General features: G+C 37.8%; 2 protein-coding genes and 1 pseudogene across 4 annotated transcripts; 2 read left to right on the forward strand and 1 right to left on the reverse strand.

Annotated features, from left to right (window-relative positions):
* The window catches only part of LOC122646265, a 41,515-nt pseudogene extending 40,612 nt beyond the window's left edge, over positions 1-903 (reverse strand).
* Positions 904-7,721: 6,818 nt separating this feature from the next.
* LOC122649053 (dnaJ protein homolog) lies at positions 7,722-11,962 on the forward strand. 3 transcript variants are annotated; one of them, XM_043842415.1, is made up of 7 exons: positions 7,722-7,751; positions 7,787-8,029; positions 9,127-9,292; positions 9,390-9,531; positions 9,630-9,906; positions 10,027-10,225; positions 10,366-10,748. In XM_043842415.1, the coding sequence occupies exons 2-7, from the start codon at positions 7,880-7,882 to the stop codon at positions 10,689-10,691; spliced, it is 1,260 nt and encodes a 419-aa protein (XP_043698350.1). In that variant the 5' UTR covers positions 7,722-7,751; positions 7,787-7,879; the 3' UTR covers positions 10,692-10,748. The 3 variants fall into 3 exon arrangements, with proteins under 3 accessions (XP_043698350.1, XP_043698349.1, XP_043698348.1); XM_043842414.1 differs by lacking the exon at positions 7,722-7,751 and adding an exon at positions 11,958-11,962 and having other exon boundaries at positions 7,768-8,029; positions 10,366-10,712; XM_043842413.1 differs by lacking the exon at positions 7,722-7,751 and having other exon boundaries at positions 7,768-8,029.
* Positions 11,963-17,785: 5,823 nt separating this feature from the next.
* LOC122649056 (RING-H2 finger protein ATL70-like) lies at positions 17,786-18,495 on the forward strand. Its single transcript, XM_043842417.1, has one exon. It carries the CDS (start codon positions 17,867-17,869, stop codon positions 18,368-18,370), a length of 504 nt encoding a protein of 167 aa, XP_043698352.1. The 5' UTR covers positions 17,786-17,866; the 3' UTR covers positions 18,371-18,495.
* Positions 18,496-18,754: the final 259 nt, after the last annotated feature.

The raw sequence follows: 18,754 nt of genomic DNA on the forward strand, positions 1-18,754 counted from the left end.
TAGTTTGACCCCCCCAAAAAAAATATAAACAAATAGGAAAATTTAAAATTCTGGGGACTAGAACTTTTTCCCTGTTAAAGGAAGCAGACATCATCTCCCCCAAGATGCATCCTTCTCGTTCCCAGATCTTCTCCTTTCATGTTATTCCCTAATTGCATATCAAAACCGAAAGAAACTGAACCCAGGTCTCCTTCAGCAACAATATCACAATGTGGGTTGGTTTTAGCTGATAATGAGGAGAGTATAGAACAGAATCTGAATTGACGCAACAGAAACTACCATAGCATTCAAAATCTAGCACAACACAGGGACTCATGCATGTACAATCAGATATAAAATTGTCACCTTATGGAACAAAAGAAGAATCTGCAACACACTTCCTCAAATAAAATAATTTAAAAAAAAACGTTCATTTTCAACCGTTTCGCATCTATAGCCAAATTTAACGTATCAAATACTCTGTACTTCAAACCCCAGTCAAAAACTCAAACGAATACTCCATAGGCCACGACAAACACGCAATCCCAACCTCACCTGCAAGCTCCAAGATGACACTGCCCAAACCTTATCCTCAAACAAGAGTCGTCGATACCAAAAAAAAACACATAATAATTTTAAAAAATAAAAATAAAAAGCATCGATTCTTAATTATGCACAACCATGTAAAATCCACGAACCAGACTAACAAACGAAAGCATAGACGAAAACACAATTCAATGTCGATACTTGGCAGATCTACAGATAATGAGCTCAACAAACAGCGTAAAACACAATGAACTTAGTTGCAGTGAAGCAGAAAGAGATGATCACCGACACTGTTCCTTGAAGGGGAGGGAGGGGGGGAAGTAGGATTCTGAAACTCATACCTTACCTGAAATCCATAGAAACGCCACTGGAGAACACACATAGCAGCTGAAGCACAATTGAGACAGAAACGGAACCGAAATAAATAAACCCTTTTTAAAATCAATCAGTCCAACTCAGTCTCCCTCTTTGTCGATCTTTTTCTTGATCAAATCAGCTCTGAAGATCCGAGTTGTCTTCGCCGACTATACGATTCCATCACAATTCACACTTTTTTCCCTCTTATTGACTCACAGTCTCGTTTCACTGTCTCATTCTTTTGTCTCATCTCTCCTGAAATACGTTCCTGTGAGCGGAAATAAAGCGGCGTCGATAGAGACCATGTCCGCTATTCTACGCCGGGGGAACAAGGCTTGGAAGCGTGACACGATCGTTTTCTGAATTTTGGACTAATGAGTGCTGTCAGCTGTGAGGCAGTGACTCAAGTGTACGCATTCACACGTTGCCACGTTGGGTCCGGATCGTGCGGGACCGAGGGGCTTTGCGCATGCCTGGTCATGGTATCGTCCTTTTGGCCATTAACCTCATCTCTCCGCTCCTCCGGGTATTATAGCATTCCCCAACTTTACGGATACAAAATGGAGGGATTTTGAGATAAAAGTTGAGTAAATTATTAAAGAAAAAGAAGGCTGTGTGGCCCCAGCGCCCGAACACAAGAAGGACGAATTGACCACGTCACCCTCTTGTAAAATAAAAAATCTCATCCATACTAGACGCCTTGCACGTCCTCTTATTGACCCCCGCACTGGTGCAAGGCCATGCAACCCCACAATGATCCCCCTCCCATTATTTAAGCATTGATGATTGATAATTGTGGGGTCGTTTTCGGGAACTACCCCCTAGTTTGGATCTTAAACAAATCTAGAAACTAAAGTTTAAAAAATAATATTGAGAATCGAATCGATCAATGTTGATTTCCATCCAAATTGATTGAACTAGAGTTGGCCAAAAATGAGCAGAATTGACAAAATTTGGTTAGAATCAGCTCGATTGGTTATGGCCGATTTCAATCTGAATCGAGCAAATCATTGATCTAATTTACGATTCTTAAATTTGTGAGTGAAATACCATTGAAAAATGTGTATGGTGCAATGCTTGCCAGTTGCCACTTTACAAAGACGGGAGAATAAAAGAGCCAATTATTATCCTTCCCCTATAGTCAATCGATATTTACTCGGAAGTCCTCTGTTCTTAACTTCTTTTCTAATTCCCCCATTAAGGAGGACATTTTAACTAAGAGATTCGTCCACATTTTATTGGAGTCCATTGAAGATTGATTCCTTTAAATGCTCTTGACCCGCTCTTGACTCAACGTAGATTTTCTTGATCCAATTGTGTTTTGACCACTTTTGAATGGCTTGACTACTGGAAGTTGATATACTTATGTGTTTGTCTTACTGAGGTGGTCTTGATGTAGTCTGATTGTAATTGTCACCACAAACCAAAGATGGGCTTACTTAAGTGTATAAACACTTCAAACCAAGGGATAGACTTACACGAGGGGCTATAATATATATGGTAAATTGCCACTAGGTGAAAGGCCAAGCTCAACATAGAAACTTGACCAACCAAGAGACTACAGCTCACAAACTATGATGCACACTATGGAACTTAAGAGAGAAGTTTTCACCTTTGAAGATAAAGGAAGGAATCACAACAAACAATCATAGATATGCAATGTCTTAACAATCTCCCCATTTTTTGCAATGACAAACTAGTGTGTGAAAAAGGCTGACAAACTAGTGTCCCCCCCCCCCCCCCTTCTTTCCTCACAACCCATACCATAAAAGAATATACGAATTAGGATACTAAGCGAATGATTTTTTTTTGGTAAAAATACTAAGCGAATGATGATTGCACAGCATGCAGTGGAACTAATTGTAAGTGCATAAACAAAATAATATAGAAACAACATTTCTCCTACTATAAAACTCAAAGCATGCGCAACTAACATATCCAATAAGTTTAACTCCCCCATAATTTTTCTACTTATTTCTCCCAAAAGTAAAAAACCAAAAGAACAATATCTAATTAAACATTAAAACCTAAAAAAAAGGATAGAAGCACTATTAAACAAAAATAAAACTTCAAGTCCACAAAGAATGTAAGAGTTTTATTGAAATTCAAACTCAAGTTCTTCTAAGACAATTAAAACTAGGGGACATAAGCAAAATAGTATCCAACTACAATGCATTTGATCACAAAAGTAAATAAGGCATATGAAGTTGTTACTAGATAATTCATAAAACTTGGCAATGTCAAGTCTTACAGAAATATCCAATTTGTTTTTATATATAGCGAAAAATAGTTTCCCAACAAATTAAAATACTATCACTAGAATATTATGGCTTATGTGTGTGGCTAAACTAAGGACTCAACCGATAAAAGTCTATTTGGTACAAAAACCATCAATTAAGATTTTTTTTTTTGAATAAATTGAGGAAGAGTGAGGTGATAGATTGCCCCTTAGAAACAAGAATAATTATCCCAACCAATTCGTGGGCACCTCCAATTCCTGTAATAGGGGGGAGTGGACCCCACTTTGGGCAATGTTTTCGAACAGGGGGTAGGGTGGTTATTTCCACCCCCATGTGAGGAATTGGAGGAATTGGAGGGAATAACTATTTTTAGAAACAATACTTACCAGCAAAGCTCATCCCTGTCTATGGAGTCCTTGACCTTAGTCACCTCAAAAAGAGGAGAGTTCAAAGTTTTTTAAAGACAAAGATACAAGATCTCTCTTATATGAGCTATGTTAATATTCAACATAAACTTCAATAGTAATTTCACAGTCAAGACATAATCTAGACATATACCTCAAGCTCTAAGAGCTTGATTCAAACTATTCCAGATAAACATAATAAATGCCAATGGTTTGAGGAACTAAGGATCTTTATACCTTACAACATATAATCCAATTAACGAGGTATAAATTCAAGGTTCATATCATGACAAATATAAGCTAAGGTGGTAGCACTCATACTCTTAACCATTTAGAAATAAGGTGCGGACAGAGTTTTTGATAACAAAACAAGAACTAAAATCTAAAAGAAATAAGACATAAATAAATGAAAATTTTCACATATGCACAAATAATAACAAAATACCTAGAGCAAGAAATACATACAAGTGTAACTAGACAAGACATACCAAGGACTACACAAACAAAGTATAAAGCTAAAAACAAAGGTAAATAGAAAAATAATTATGAGCTAGCATGTAAAATAGAAAATTATAATATGACCATGCAAGTGTTATATTAACGCAATTTAAGTACTAGGTGTGATTAGGTGAAGTCCTAACACCAACCTTTTTCCACATTGAGCTACTTTAAATAACATAATTAAACAAACATATTTAATGTAAGCATTATTGCTCCTTGTAGGTTGTATTAAGATCTTGATATTCTTTTCTTTTGATTTCTTTGGAATTTAATGACTAACTTGACTATAGAAGAATTTTTGTGTGTTCTTCGGTACCCATTTTTTGTTTGAGTCCATTTTGGTTAGTTTTAAGGTGACATTGAAATTTTACAAGGCTCTTTTTACCACACCCATAATATATACCATTAGAAGACAAGGGTGCCAATGTATGAGTACCTTTTTAATGCATTGTATAGGTTTCTCTATACTGACATTTAAGGTTCCATTAGTAAACTTCTCAAGTAATGCATTTAAATCATTAATTTTTTAACTCAAGGTTTCAGTGGTCTTTATGGGAGAATCATTTTCATTTGACAAGGTAGGTATTTTCTTTTTGAAAATTTCATTTTTCAAGCAAACACATTCAAATGCTTCATTTTTCTCTTCAAAGATAAGTAATAATTCCTCGTAAGACTGATTATTATAATCCTCATCTTTTGCCTTGGGGGAAACTATTTTCATTTTTAAGTGCTTCCAAGGAAGAGACTAAGCTATCAATTTTTGTACTCATATTTGAATTTTCCAATTAAGAAAATCATTCTCATTTTATAGCAAGGAGATTTTTTTCTTGAGAGAAAGATAACTATAATAAAATTTATTACACTCATTTAGCAAATCATCGAAAGCATTTTTCAATTCAACATAAGTACATATGATTGCCTCAATGTTTTTTTCAATCATCACTACAGTCTTCTAGTCCTGTGAAACAAGCATTTAAGTCCTTTCCATTAGAATACTTATCTTTGGATTCACTATCAAGTTCATTCAATGAGACTACTACCTTGACATTCTACTTGATTTCGTCTTTTGAGACTATTCAAGAAGATCACTTGATCATATGTCCAGATTTCTTGTAAACGAAGCAATGGACACAATTTGACTTGCTATTTCTAACCATATGAAATTTAGGGCCCATAGCATGAAAATATTCAACATAAGAACATCAAAGGCTCATTCTCTCAACATTGTTGTAAGAGAGACTTTCATTTTAGGTTGGCATGCAAATGTAATTGAGAGGAGATGAGAGACATTGATTTTGACACAAGTGATTTTAAGTGGCTTGACAACTTGCCTAAATCTGTGTTTCAAAAATACATTCTTTCTTGTCTTCTAGGCCTTTATTTTTTGCTTGACATTCTTTTTTCTCGAGTTTGGTTAGCTTATTGCGACTTAATTGTTACTTGGGCTTGAACCCATTTAAACGGGTAAAATAATTGGATGGATGTAACCATTCATATATTAATTTTGTATAGACCTGTTTTTACAGGAGACACGATCACACAAATAGGTGTGGCAGTATCCACTCGTACTACACTATTGAAGCCCAAAGACACACCACTTCAAAGGGATACTTAGAAAAGGTGTCTCACTCCTATAAATACTTAGTGCCAAACCATTCTCATAACATTGATTCTACCTGTATAACTCTTTCCCTAGGCAATGAGTGCACGTGGACTAGAGGGACAATAAGGTTTTTTATCTTGGGAAATCAGTTCACACCAACCCGGTTGTACCAATAAGGGGGAGCTAAGGTATTAAGGAGAGTGGTCAATGGCACAACTCAGCCCCATGATATCTCCTAATCTTGTTTCGATTTTGTGATTACTGAGGATGTGATATATACGTTAGTGAAGGACATGATAAACACATCAATGCGTCATCAACATTGAATTTTAGTGATAGTGATCAACATTAGATAAGTTAAATATATACCCTTTTGTTTACAAAAAGAAAAAAAAAAAATTTGGTTCATTTGCTTCCCATGGTCAATTCACCAAAAATTATAAGTTCAGGTACACCAAATATGCTATGTTTGAAATTTATCGGTCAAGTGTGTCACGAGTGTCCTAGGTTGAGAATTACCTTACATGAACGTATAGGAATTGCATGGATTACAAATTACAAAATGAATTGCTATCACCGCAAGATTCGTCACTTTGATGGAGTCCATTTAAGAGTGATTCCATTAAGTGCTCTCGACCCTCTTAACCCAATGTAGATGTTCTTGGTCTAATTGTGTTTTGACCATCTCTTTGATGTCTTTACATATGGAAGCTGATCTTGTTCACTTTAGGCCTCACAAATATCATTTGCCACAAAGGGTGGTCGAATTGCGATGCTCTTGATCTAGATCAATTGTAATTGTCACCACCAGAAGCCAAGAGATGGACTTACTGAAGTGTAGTAAATTGTCACTTGCTACCATTAGGTGGAAGGTCAAACTCAACATAGAGACTTGACCAACTGAGATATTGTAACTCACAAACCATGCTGCACACTATGAAACTTAAGAGAGAGATAAATTATACTAACGAGAATATTTTTTATTTTTTTTACCTTTAAACACAAATAAAGAAGATCACAAAAAACAATCATTGATATGCAATGTCTCAACAAAACCTAAATTTGGGACACCATCAGATGTAAACTTGGGTTCACAATACCCAAAAGATCCAGTTTCCTATCAAAGTAAGAAACTTCTTGTCCTCTCCTAATCTTTTTTTTATTTTTTTTGATAAACCTCTCCTAATCTCAGAGCCTGATAGTGGACAAAGACTTGTTGGAATGCTCCTCCTCGGATCTCACTCCCTGCCCCTCCACTAAGGGTGGCTAGGGGGGGGGGGGGGATGGAGGAATGACATGATCTTTATCCATCCAATTTTTTTTCTGAAAGTGGGGTGGGGTTGAAGTCGAAGTAGTGCCTTACACTGGAATCCACCAAAGAGGCACTTCTTTGGAATTTAATATGTTTGTTGACAAAAAATGTATACAAAAAGGACAAAAAAGGTTATGTTTGGAAACTGAGAAAAGAAAAAAAATATCAAAAATATTTGAATTTGACGAGAAAGATAGAGACATAAATAAATGATGATGATTGACTGATAATTTTTTTTTGTTTTATTATGTTTTTTTTTAATTGATGATTGACTGGTAATTTTTTTTTGTTTTATTATGTTTTTTTTTAATTTTTTTAAACTCTCAAACATACCCTAACAAAATCAGAACTACTGATATTCTGTTGAGGAAGGGGTGTTCCTCCGAAGGGTCTGGAAGGAAAGTTGAAGCCGTCGATAAAGCATCTACTAGGGGAAGATTCCTTCCCTAATCCATCCCAACCTCGAATTCTCGAAACGTGGCGAGGATTCCAGAGCCTTCTTTTTCTTGGTGACTCTTTGAACGGCGAAGGCCTACATAATTCTCTTAGAATCAATCTCCACCGTCCATTGAAAGAATTATACTAATGTAACCCCACGTATAAATTCACACCCATCCAACTCTAGTTGCCTTTTGGTATCTGGCATTGTGGATTTGTGGCTCTCTATTTCTTCATGCTTGGGTGAAGATCAACCAGGCGATCTCGTTAGGGTTTCGTGAATCTTTTTTTTTTTTTTTTGGTTTTCGTCTTCGGTAGAAACTGAAATCTGTCTCTGGCTTGAGTTTTTGATCGATTTTGAGGATCGGCTTGTTAGGTTTTGTGGAGTTTCAGCTGACTTCTCCGGGTCTTCTCGATTGGAATAAGATCGATCGAGAGATCGTAATTGGCTTTTGATTTTTGAAGGTTTATTTTTGAGGCTCTTTGAGCTTGAGCAAATATGTTTGGTCGGGCGCCTAAGAAAAGCGATAACACTAGGTACTATGAGATCCTCGGTGTCTCAAAAACTGCTTCACAGGATGATCTGAAGAAAGCTTACAAGAAAGCAGCAATCAAGAATCATCCGGATAAGGGTGGAGACCCTGAGAAGGTATTGTAGTTTTTCGTAGTCTTAATTTTTTGTACGATCTTGGTGTGGATCTTTCCGATTTCTCCTGCTTCCTCTCTTTTAGTTGAGCGCGAACATATGATTCACTTTTTTGATTTCCTTATTCATATGAATTTGTAATCTTTTTGGTTATTTTTGGGAAAACCCCCCCTTTGTTAATGTATATATATTACTTTGCTTGTACTTCCTTCCTTGTAATAACTTCAACCTATCGTCGTCCTATCAGCTGGTTTGAGAATATGGCTAGATTGTTTATAAATCTGTTACCTGTGTAGTTTCAGCGTCATGTGTTGCATTCTGAATATTGTTTCATTGGCTCGTTTGAAGAATTGGTTTAGTTTCCAGTGCGAAGAAAGTTTGTTTCGTTTTGATCCTTTTTTTTTTGGGGGGGGGGGGGGGGGGGGAGACTTGGAATGGGTTCTCATTACTGCCTACATTGGGAGTTGTCAAAATTACATTGATTAGTAAACTGCATCAGATGGAGCATTGTACGTTTTGCATATGATATGAGATTAGTGTCATGGGTATCTACCTGTTGAATGATTAGGATCACTACCGAACCTATTGTTTTGGCACAACTTGCCATTGATTTGAATGGGACAATGTTGGTTTGGTTTGGGTGCTGCTGTTGGTGGAGTTGTGAAGCAGCATTATTCTTTTTTTTGGTGAATACGAAGCAGCATTATTCATATTTGCGTATAGATGAATTTTTTCAAGCTATCGGCAAATGCTAAATAGAATACCTAGTTCGTTATCTTGTGGTGTCCAATTTCTATCAATCTCGCCATTTAAGGAGTTGAATTGCCTTTCAGATGAATCAATGTTCTATTACTTCTCACTGTATAGATGAATTTTCTCACTATATACGAAGCAGCATTATTCATATTTGCGTATAGATGAATTTTTTCAAGCTATCGGCAAATGCTAAATAGAATACCTAGTTCGTTATCTTGTGGTGTCCAATTTCTATCGATCTCGCCATTTAAGGAGTTGAATTGCCTTTCAGATGAATCAATGTTCTATTACTTCTCACTGTTGCTGAATTTGACTTTGATATTTGGGATTTCTGTTTGCTGCAGTTCAAGGAGTTGGCTCAAGCTTATGAGGTTTTGAGTGATCCTGAGAAGCGTGAGATCTATGATCAGTATGGAGAAGATGCGCTCAAGGAAGGAATGGGTGGAGGAGCAGGTGCCCATGACCCGTTTGACATATTCCAGTCATTCTTTGGTGGTAACCCGTTTGGAGGTAATTGACTAATCAATATACATTTCCCATTTCTGTTAAATTGATTCTTGATATATTAAGTTGTTTGCTTTGGCTACGAAATGCTTGTGCCTTCCAGGTGGTGGAAGCAGCAGAGGCCGAAGACAGAGAAGGGGAGAGGATGTGATCCATCCCCTCAAAGTCTCTCTGGAAGATCTGTACGTTGGGACGGCGAAGAAGCTTTCCCTCTCAAGGAATGTGATCTGCTCCAAGTGTAAGGGGTGAGTACTGGAGAACTTACAGGCGTTGCATTTTTCAGTCCATATTTTGTGTTCCGTCGTTGGTGTCACTGATCTTCCCTTTGTTTGATGAATTCCAGTAAAGGGTCAAAATCTGGTGCTTCCATGAAGTGTTCTGGTTGTCAAGGATCTGGTATGAAGCTGTCAATCAGGCACCTTGGTCCTTCCATGATCCAGCAGATGCAACACCCATGTAATGAGTGCAAGGGCACTGGAGAGACCATCAATGACAAGGATCGCTGCCCTCAGTGCAAAGGTGAGAAGGTCGTACAGGAGAAGAAGGTGCTGGAGGTCATTGTTGAGAAGGGAATGCAGAATGGACAGAGGATTACTTTCCCAGGAGAAGCTGATGAAGCGGTACTTAAACAGGCCCTTTTCTCTGCCATATTCTATTTTTGCACAACTGTTTCTGTTACTAAGAAATATTTAGAAATACTAATGCTGTGATCTATTGGTTTGGTTTGCAATGTTATGCAGCCCGACACTGTCACAGGAGACATAGTATTTGTTCTACAGCAGAAGGAGCATCCCAAGTACAAGAGAAAGGGAGATGATCTCTTCTATGAGCACACCTTGTCCCTCACAGAAGCCCTCTGTGGGTTCCAGTTCATATTGACTCACTTGGATGGCAGGCAGCTCCTCATCAAATCTAACCCAGGAGAAGTCGTCAAACCTGGTAAGGCGATTAATTATCCAGAGAATTCATTGAACCCGGTGTTGTTGTTGTGTCAATTTAGGACATCTTCTTGATTCATGATGGTTGATTGGTTTACATATTTATATTTATTTTTTGGTGGTGGGTTGGTTTGGAACCAGAGCAATTCAAGGCGATCAATGATGAGGGTATGCCAATGTACCAGAGGCCTTTTATGAGGGGAAAACTGTATATTCACTTCACGGTAGAGTTCCCTGATTCCTTGACGCCTGAGCAGTGCAAGGCACTGGAGGCTGTGCTCCCACCAAGGACGTCAACACAACTGACGGACATGGAGGTGGATGAGTGCGAGGAGACCACATTGCATGATGTCAACATCGAGGAGGAGATGCGGAGGAAGCAAGCCCAGGCCCAGGCACAAGAAGCCTATGATGAAGACGATGAGGGACATGGTGGTGCCCAGAGGGTACAGTGTGCACAACAGTGATTGCAATGGTTGCAATGGTGGGTGGGTAGACGAGGTAAGACGAGGTAGAAGGCCAAATATGGGAAGGGGATTTGGTTTATGAAGGTGCTGAGAATCTAAGCAGGAAAAGGTAAAGAGGACGACGATAGACGATAGACTCTTGAACAATGTTGCATGCGAAAAGAGGGGGTGAGAAAATGTGTGTTTTACTTTTGTCATTACAATACTACATAAAATGAAGATGATGATAATGGTGACAAAGATGTAGGGCAAATTTTGTATTTCTGAACTGATGCTATTTAGCTATTTTACAAGGCGGTTTATAGTGTTCTTTCTGCTGCTAACCTAAGGTCTGGAATATGTCGTCCTTGAAATTTATCTTATGTTTTAACTTGTGTTGTGGAGATTCACAACTTTCTTTGTATGACTGGTACTCTTGTTTTCATCAAACTTTTCAATGTCTGGGTGGAGGGGTTTGGGTTTGGGTTTGGGAGTTTGGTTGTGGGCGCTGGGATAGATTATTGGAGTGTCGAGAAATTCACTTGTGCTATTTCCTGTTGGCGAGTGGATAAGTTCTGTAAGAATGCAGTGTATGCATCTGACAGCAACAGAGAAGAGACTAGGAAGAATTAGGAGTAGGTGAGGTGAGGTAGGTTGGGCTGGTGAGGCCATCTAATATGTGTTGAGTAGTAGTTCGACAGTTTCTATGTCGTCTGCTGCTCTAAGTGCATGGTTCAGCAACATAGAAGTGGACGTGAATGATTATCCCATCTTCCTCTTTATGTGTTTGCTTGAGGCTGAGTTTGGGTGTTAACAGCGGGGCTAAGTTGATTCATCTTCCTACTCTTAGCTTTGGTTGCTAAGCTATGGGCTACGCTTAAAAAAATGTCTATCCATCTTCTTAATACAGACAATGTTCAAATAACATAATGAAGAATGCACATCACAAAGGATTGGAAAAAATTCCCCTGGCCGGTGATTTTGTTCCGTCTTCGTTAACTAGTTCACAATCTCTATTAGTTCTGTTTGTGGCTCCAAACCTTTGCATCCCATTGAATAGTTTCATTGCTGCCCAATTGGATTACTCTTGCTATTTCTTGTGTTGTTTATGCATATCCATAATGTGTGTTGAAAAAAATCTGCTTGTTAAAAATAATAATGGCTGTCCATCCAGCCTCCTTTGAGCTTGGGTCTTGTGAGTAGTGAGGCTAAGATAAAATTGGGAGAGCAGGGGATTGGTGGTTCGACAGCTAGTTAGGTTATTTTTTTGGTAGAACGGTCGATTAGGTTGAGTAAATGATGGGAATTAGGGGTAACATTTCTAACCTCTTTCTTTCAGGCTAATTTTAATTCAAAATCGTAGAAGTGCCATTATCTCCTTACTTCCCTCGACCATCACTTTCTGTCCCACCATGACCCCAACGATCTCACCCTCACCATTGTCCTGTATCTCACTTCTCCTGTCTCCTTCCCCCACCCTTCCTCTTCGCTTGCTTCTCATTCCCTTGTACTATAAATCATGGAGATCTTATTTTTTTTTTAAAAAAAAAATTTGTAGTTTCTATGGTAAGGAAGGGTGGTTCAAGTAAAATTGATCGCAAAATACTTTGCTTATACACATGACAAAATTTTGAACAAATTATACACAATAGATGAAATTTTCTGAATAGCAATTGAGGTGGTATACAATGGATTTCATGTCAGTTTCCCAAAATCTATCCTGCTAAGAGGCAAAACCATGTAACTTCTTTCTAATGAGGGTCTAGAGAATGGTATCCATAGAGAATGTCAATGTAAACCTCTCACCATTAATTATGTGAGAGAGGTATGCACAAGAATTACGCATGTTTCCCTCTCTATTTTTTTTTCTCTCTTCTGACTACCTCACTTCCTAAGCACATTCCTGGCTAAAGTTTGTGCGGGTTCCCGTATCACATGGCCCCATTCATGCCTACCAAATCTACTACATGGCAAAAAAACACAATCTCGTGATAAAAAACCGAATGTAATGACATGGTCATTAGTCATTATGCATTAATATATCGAGTAAGAAATTCACCAAAAGTGTCTTATACTTGGACAGTGTACAGTTGTGCGTTAAGTGTAGAATAAATTAAAAGCGTGAGTTGTTTCAACTTCAATTTTTTAAGTCGGTTATGTGAAACCTTTCCCAAATGTACCTTATCTACAGATACTCTCATCTATTGATGTTACATTTAAATCAATGTAAACATTCAGAAATTTACGTAATCAAACGCAATGTTAAGTTTCAACTTTAAAGTTGAGTTGGTCACATGCATGTTATAGGCTAGAGTTTTTATGGGTTCTCTCCATTCATGGCGATCAAATCTACTACATGGCAAGAAAGCACAACCTTGTGATGAAAAACAAGTGTAAATGACATAATCATTGCTCGTATAGTAACTCTTTCTTTTACTATATCTATTAAGAAATTGAAATTCACCAAAAACATCATACATTTGATACAATTCTGCGTTAATATTACCATAAATATATATATGCATTTTTGACAAACAATATTAATTTATTTTTAAAAAAAATACTAACACTCTAGCAGAAAGTAGTTATATTTAGATAGTAACTCATATTGGAAGGGACACTTCTGGAATGCCGTATTTGTTTTAAAATCTAATACTTTATCAAGCTATTTTTAAAATTTAAATGTAAAAATAAAGCAAAATAAATGGAAAATTTTCTAATCATTGCAAAATGCAAACAATAATTTTCTAGCTCAAAATTTTACCAAATGTAGGGATCAATTACTTCATTTTTCAACTAGATTGTTTAAATTTTAGTAGAATTGTATGACAAAAGAGAAATTTTACTTCACTTTTCAATTAACAAATTTTTTTTTGGGGAGAGGGTTGCGCACGCCGCTAATTTTCCTGGAGCTAGCAGCTGTGCCCATTGCAAATGATGGTATGGGGAGGGCAGGGGGTCATTTTCATAGGGGGTGGGAGAGAGAGACTCAAGTTGGGCAATCATCCCCAACCTTTACCTTTTTCTTTTTTTTTTGTTATACTTTAAATAAATGGATTTTCTTATTTGACACCCCGTAGGGTGTCAAATAATTTGTAACCTTATTTTTTTGTTATATACATATATATATTCTATTGAGGATAAATATTGTCATGTCATATATGTACTAAAAAATGTGCATAATGATGATAACTTTTGATAGTGACAACGATAAGCCACTGTCAAATTATTTTTGAAAATCCTTTTATATCTTTAACATAAAGAATTTTTAGAAATACAACAAGGGACAACTAAAAAAAGGTGTCCAATTCTAAATACACATATATACAGGTGTCATTTATATAATCCCTTAAATTAAGTAGTAAGTTTCATCATTTTACATCCAACTAGATAGGGCTTAAGCAATTACGCAATTATTGTTGTTAATGATTATAATAAATTTCTATAAGAATACTTTATATCAACATTGAAGATAAGATAGGAAAAAAAGAAATGCAGATGAAAAATCTGAATTGAAATCCTTACATCTTCTTTTGCTTCTCTAGTATCAGGGAACAAGTCCCTTTGTTATCCTTTTTAAGTTTTTTATTCATGTGTAGAGTCAAGAACAACGAAACTCCACGGAGCAACGTTGAGCTAATGGAAGTTATAGAGTTATAGTCCTACATCGGTTTGTTTTGGTCCTTGATGACTTCATATACTTGAGGAACTCTCTCTCCACCTAATGCCTTAAAGTTTTGGGTTTGACCCTCCAATAAAAATCTTGTTTTGGACCTAATTGGTATAAAAATAGATCATAAAAAGAGTTCCATAGTGAGAAAAATTGATGAAACATGTGCACCCTATACACGCCCATGCAAGTGTGCATGCATGTGTGTGTGTGTGTGTGTGTGAGAGAGAGAGAGAGAGAGAGACCCTTCACAAATCTAAGTTAAGGGTAATGTCTACTAACTCTCCTACAGCAAAGGGTTTTGAAAAAAAAGTTATATTGTGGTTTGATCTTGGTTGTAGGAAACCAAAAAGATTGTGGTTTGAGATTGGCCATAGAAACCTTTGGAAGGACACCAACTCTCTTTTCTATTTTAGAGTATAAATAAGGGAAAAGGCTAGGTGTGAGTATAAATAAGGAAAAAGGCTAAGCACACCGACAGTGTAGCACAAACTAGTGTCTATTGTGTTTATCTCTCTCTTTCACCTTTTGAAAATACTCCCTTACCTCTCCTATATGATACCCTATCCCGCACCTGCATTGGTTTCGATAGATAGATAGATGGATAGAAATAAAGCGGTATTTTGAACTGTTGAACTGCTATGCTCTTTTCCATTTCTATTTTGCCTTTTTACAAATTTTTAATCATGATATTTACTCCTGTGGTGGAGGTCTATTTGGACTGAAATTTTACATAAATTTAAGTTAGTGGACCACACTTGAGGTTAAGATTTTGAGCATTATATATACTGCCACGTGACAATAATAGCCCTCCCGTTTTGCCTAACCCTTAGCAGAATGTGCATTTTGCCACCACCTTCCCATAAAATTTTCTAAGTTATCAGAATTCCAAAACAAATTGACAAGAAATATATTTCAATAAAAATTTGAGAAAGCCTGAATTTTTTTTGGCTATACAGAAGGTGGAATTAGTTGCAGAACGTTCCCTTAATTTTTTTTTCAAAAAAAAAACACCAAGTCGTAGTCACCTGGTATAGACTCTATAGAATGGGTAATAGGAGACCACGCATTAGTTTTCGTCCAAATTTAAAACAGAATTAATCTACTTAAAGACAACTCTGCTTTGCTAATCCACCCCATCATGTGGAGAGCCACCTTTTCTTGCCAATGAAACTGCTGAAAACTACCTAATAGTTATTTTAAGAAAGTGTGTTAAGAGTTCTACCAAAAAAGTGTCTAAAGGAGAGAGCTAGGGAGAGTAGCTGCTGACACAGCCTGCGCCAGCCATGGTATCGGTTTCAAAACAATTGTATCTGCCCATCCAAATTGGTATTGGTACCTATTATCCGATACCTGGCCAATCCCATATCGATGTAACGGTCTGAAGCAAAGGTAAAAACGTAAAAAAAAAATCTATTTTCAAAGAAAACAGGAGTAAAATCCTCCAATCCCAACTGATCCGAACCGGTCTGGATTGGTATCAACAAAGTCTGATACTGTGCCCGATACCATGAACTTAAACCATGCAGCCAGCACCTCAAGATGCTTTTCCCTTTATTTATGGGCTGATGTTCTCTGTGCTACAGCGCAGCCTGCACCCAGACACATGGGCATGCTATTCAGGGGGGCAGGGTGGTCATTTTACCCACCCCCATGTGTCTGAGTGCAGCCTCGCCCCTGGCACAGAGAACATTTGGCCTTTATTTATATTTCTCATATGGGACAGTTTTGGTACACAATGGCCTGAATATAGAACTGGTGTGCACAACTACAGCTACGTGGCAGTTTAGAGAGGGTTGAGGCTTTGTGAATCGGTAGACCCCGAGGTCTTCTACTCACATGTCAGAGGCACAAACCAATCCAAATTTGCCAAGTGACAAAACGAAGAATTAAAAAAAAAATTTAAAAACAACCAAGAGAATGCACATACCTATAGTGAGATGCATAGACATACATGGGAAGTAATGACATTAGATGAAAATGCAGATTTACGATATCACCCTTCCACGTTGCAGTACAACATTTGACTGTGCAAAGATTCTCTTGTTGGCTCAGATCCTTGTACCTATTTTACAACATAAATAGACTTTTAAAGACCTTAAAATCAAATTTATATATTTTTTGAAATCAAATTTATATATTTTTTGAAATCAAATTTAGCAGAATAAGCACTTTTAATTCTAATATTTGTCACGATTCATTAAGGTCCCCCCACCCCCACCCCCACCCCCACCCCAAAGAAATCCAGACCTGAACTAGGATCTGAGTCATCATCAGACCAGTTTTCACTTTTATCAGGTAAGAATCTGTGGAGATGAACTCTTTGGAAACATCTTATTGGGATCTCCTTTAGCACACTTCTGACTTAAAACCCTTTTGTATTGTTTTATAGACATGAATCCAAGTGATGTCACACTTTTTGCAAGCATTCTTTTGTCAAAGCTTTAAATTTTGCTGCACCTTTACATATCAATCCAGATGAATGCAATTCAACCACATTGATATATTGATCTTCCAAAGCCTGTCTTAAGTGGGACCGTCACCAATTAAAATGGTGGGACCTATACTCCCTAATGTATAAGTAGGTTTTTTTTTTTTTGGTTTTTTAAATGGTTCTATGTATACAATAAAGAACACATTCTCCTATCTTATCTGTATTGTCTGTAACGAATACAAAATATCAGCTCATCGCCTCAGTGTCTCCTAAATTAAAAATGGGAGAGGGGCCAATCACAGCACGAGCAGAGCATCAATAGAGATGGAGTGGTTGGGCACGCTGCCAGACAGAATTTTTTTCCAAATAAAAAATAGAACTAAAGACAATTGAGATGACGTGGGAGCTGAGGGAAGAGGGTGGGGGGGGGGGGGTTTGAAATATTGACAACTTATACTTGTCGTGCTCTACATGTCCAAATTGAGAAAGAGAGGTGGTCCGAGGGTATGTTTGGTTTGCAAGAAATGAATAGCCAAAGAAAGAGAAAAACGTTTTTGCTAATCAAACAAACACCAATAGAGAATAGACTAGCAGACAAGACTGAAATATTCTTAGCTAATAGGAGTATAGGACAACATTATAAAAAAGAATTTTAAAAATAAGGGTGATCCAATGAGTACCTTCCGCATATGGAGTAACAGTTGACCTCACCATCGTCCAGTAGAGCAGTACAGAGTTACAGACACGAAACCTTGCAGGACAGACCTTTAGATTTTCTAATGTAGGGTAGATATATGGATATGATATATTCAATGAGGGCCCCCCAACCTCTCTTAGCTTCTCTTTCCTTAAACGTCAAATATTTCTCCCTTCTTGAAATCCACCAAAGCTTTTCTCTCTCTGTCTCTCTCTCTCTCTCTCTAGCAGATTCCTTGTTATCGTTGACATCTGAAACCATTGACACCCCCTTCCCCTCCTAAATAGCAAGCAGCTTCAGCCATCACCAACGCCATGGCTGATCGTAGCTCTGAAATCTCATTCAATTTTCTACACTGACATCAGCATCAAACCTCCTCTAGTCTCTTCCAGGAAATGAACAGCACGGATGTGGCTGCTTCTGGAGGGATGTTCAGCTCATCAAGCATGGGTGGATTCAGCTATGGCATTGGAGTCTCCATAGGTATCATCCTCCTCATCACCACCATCACCCTTACCTCCTACTTCTGCACAAGAAACCCGTTTTCTGAAGCCGAAGCTCAAGAAGGCCACACAGAGCTTTCTGATCAACAACACTCCATTACTATTGAAGAAGGCTTTGATGAGGCCACACTCCGGAGCTTCCCAAAGGTCCTCTATTCCCAAGCTAAGCTCCGCAAGGACACTACCGCTTCTTGCTGCTCCATATGCCTAGCAGATTACAAGGGAACTGACATGCTCCGGCTGTTACCTTATTGTGGACACCTCTTTCATGTCAAGTGTGTCGACCCATGGTTGCGACTGCACCCTACATGTCCTGTATGTCGAAATTCTCCAGCCCCGACTCCGCTCACGACTCCTCTTGCAGAGGTGGCCCCACTGTCTAGTCGGCCTGGATGAGAGTATGTGTTCAAAGCCATCGTCCTCTCTACAAACTGTATACTGTTAAATTTCTACCAATTCACCACAAAGCTCTCACCTTCTGGTAGAGGCCTCTATGATAACTTTTCTCTTTGTTTACTATCATATTTTGCACTTTTTTAAGGTTACAACATAACCAGCAGCAATCAATGCAAGCATACATGAATCATGAGATTGTGATGCAAAAGAAACACTTCTGGTAGAGATTCAGAAAACCACTTAATGCATGGGCAAGTTATTCATACCTCTGATAGGTGGTGTTTTGCAGTAGGGACCAAATATATCAAATTAATGAGAACTGGAAGGAATATTAGACCTGGATGCACACTCAGACAATCTGGAGGATCAAGTCCATAATCAACA

This window comes from Telopea speciosissima, chromosome 1, assembly GCF_018873765.1.
Source record: "Telopea speciosissima isolate NSW1024214 ecotype Mountain lineage chromosome 1, Tspe_v1, whole genome shotgun sequence".
Classification (NCBI taxonomy): domain Eukaryota; kingdom Viridiplantae; phylum Streptophyta; class Magnoliopsida; order Proteales; family Proteaceae; genus Telopea; species Telopea speciosissima.

Excerpts from the sequence above, each read along its gene's own strand:
- LOC122649056 (XM_043842417.1), top strand. The coding sequence starts at position 17,867 with ATGAACAGCACGGATGTGGCTGCTTCTGGAGGGATGTTCAGCTCATCA.
- LOC122649053 (XM_043842415.1), top strand. The coding sequence starts at position 7,880 with ATGTTTGGTCGGGCGCCTAAGAAAAGCGATAACACTAGGTACTATGAG. Across the intron at positions 8,030-9,126 it reads AGGGTGGAGACCCTGAGAAG|TTCAAGGAGTTGGCTCAAGC; the intron begins GTATTGTAGTTT and ends TGTTTGCTGCAG. Across the intron at positions 9,532-9,629 it reads ATCTGCTCCAAGTGTAAGGG|TAAAGGGTCAAAATCTGGTG; the intron begins GTGAGTACTGGA and ends GATGAATTCCAG.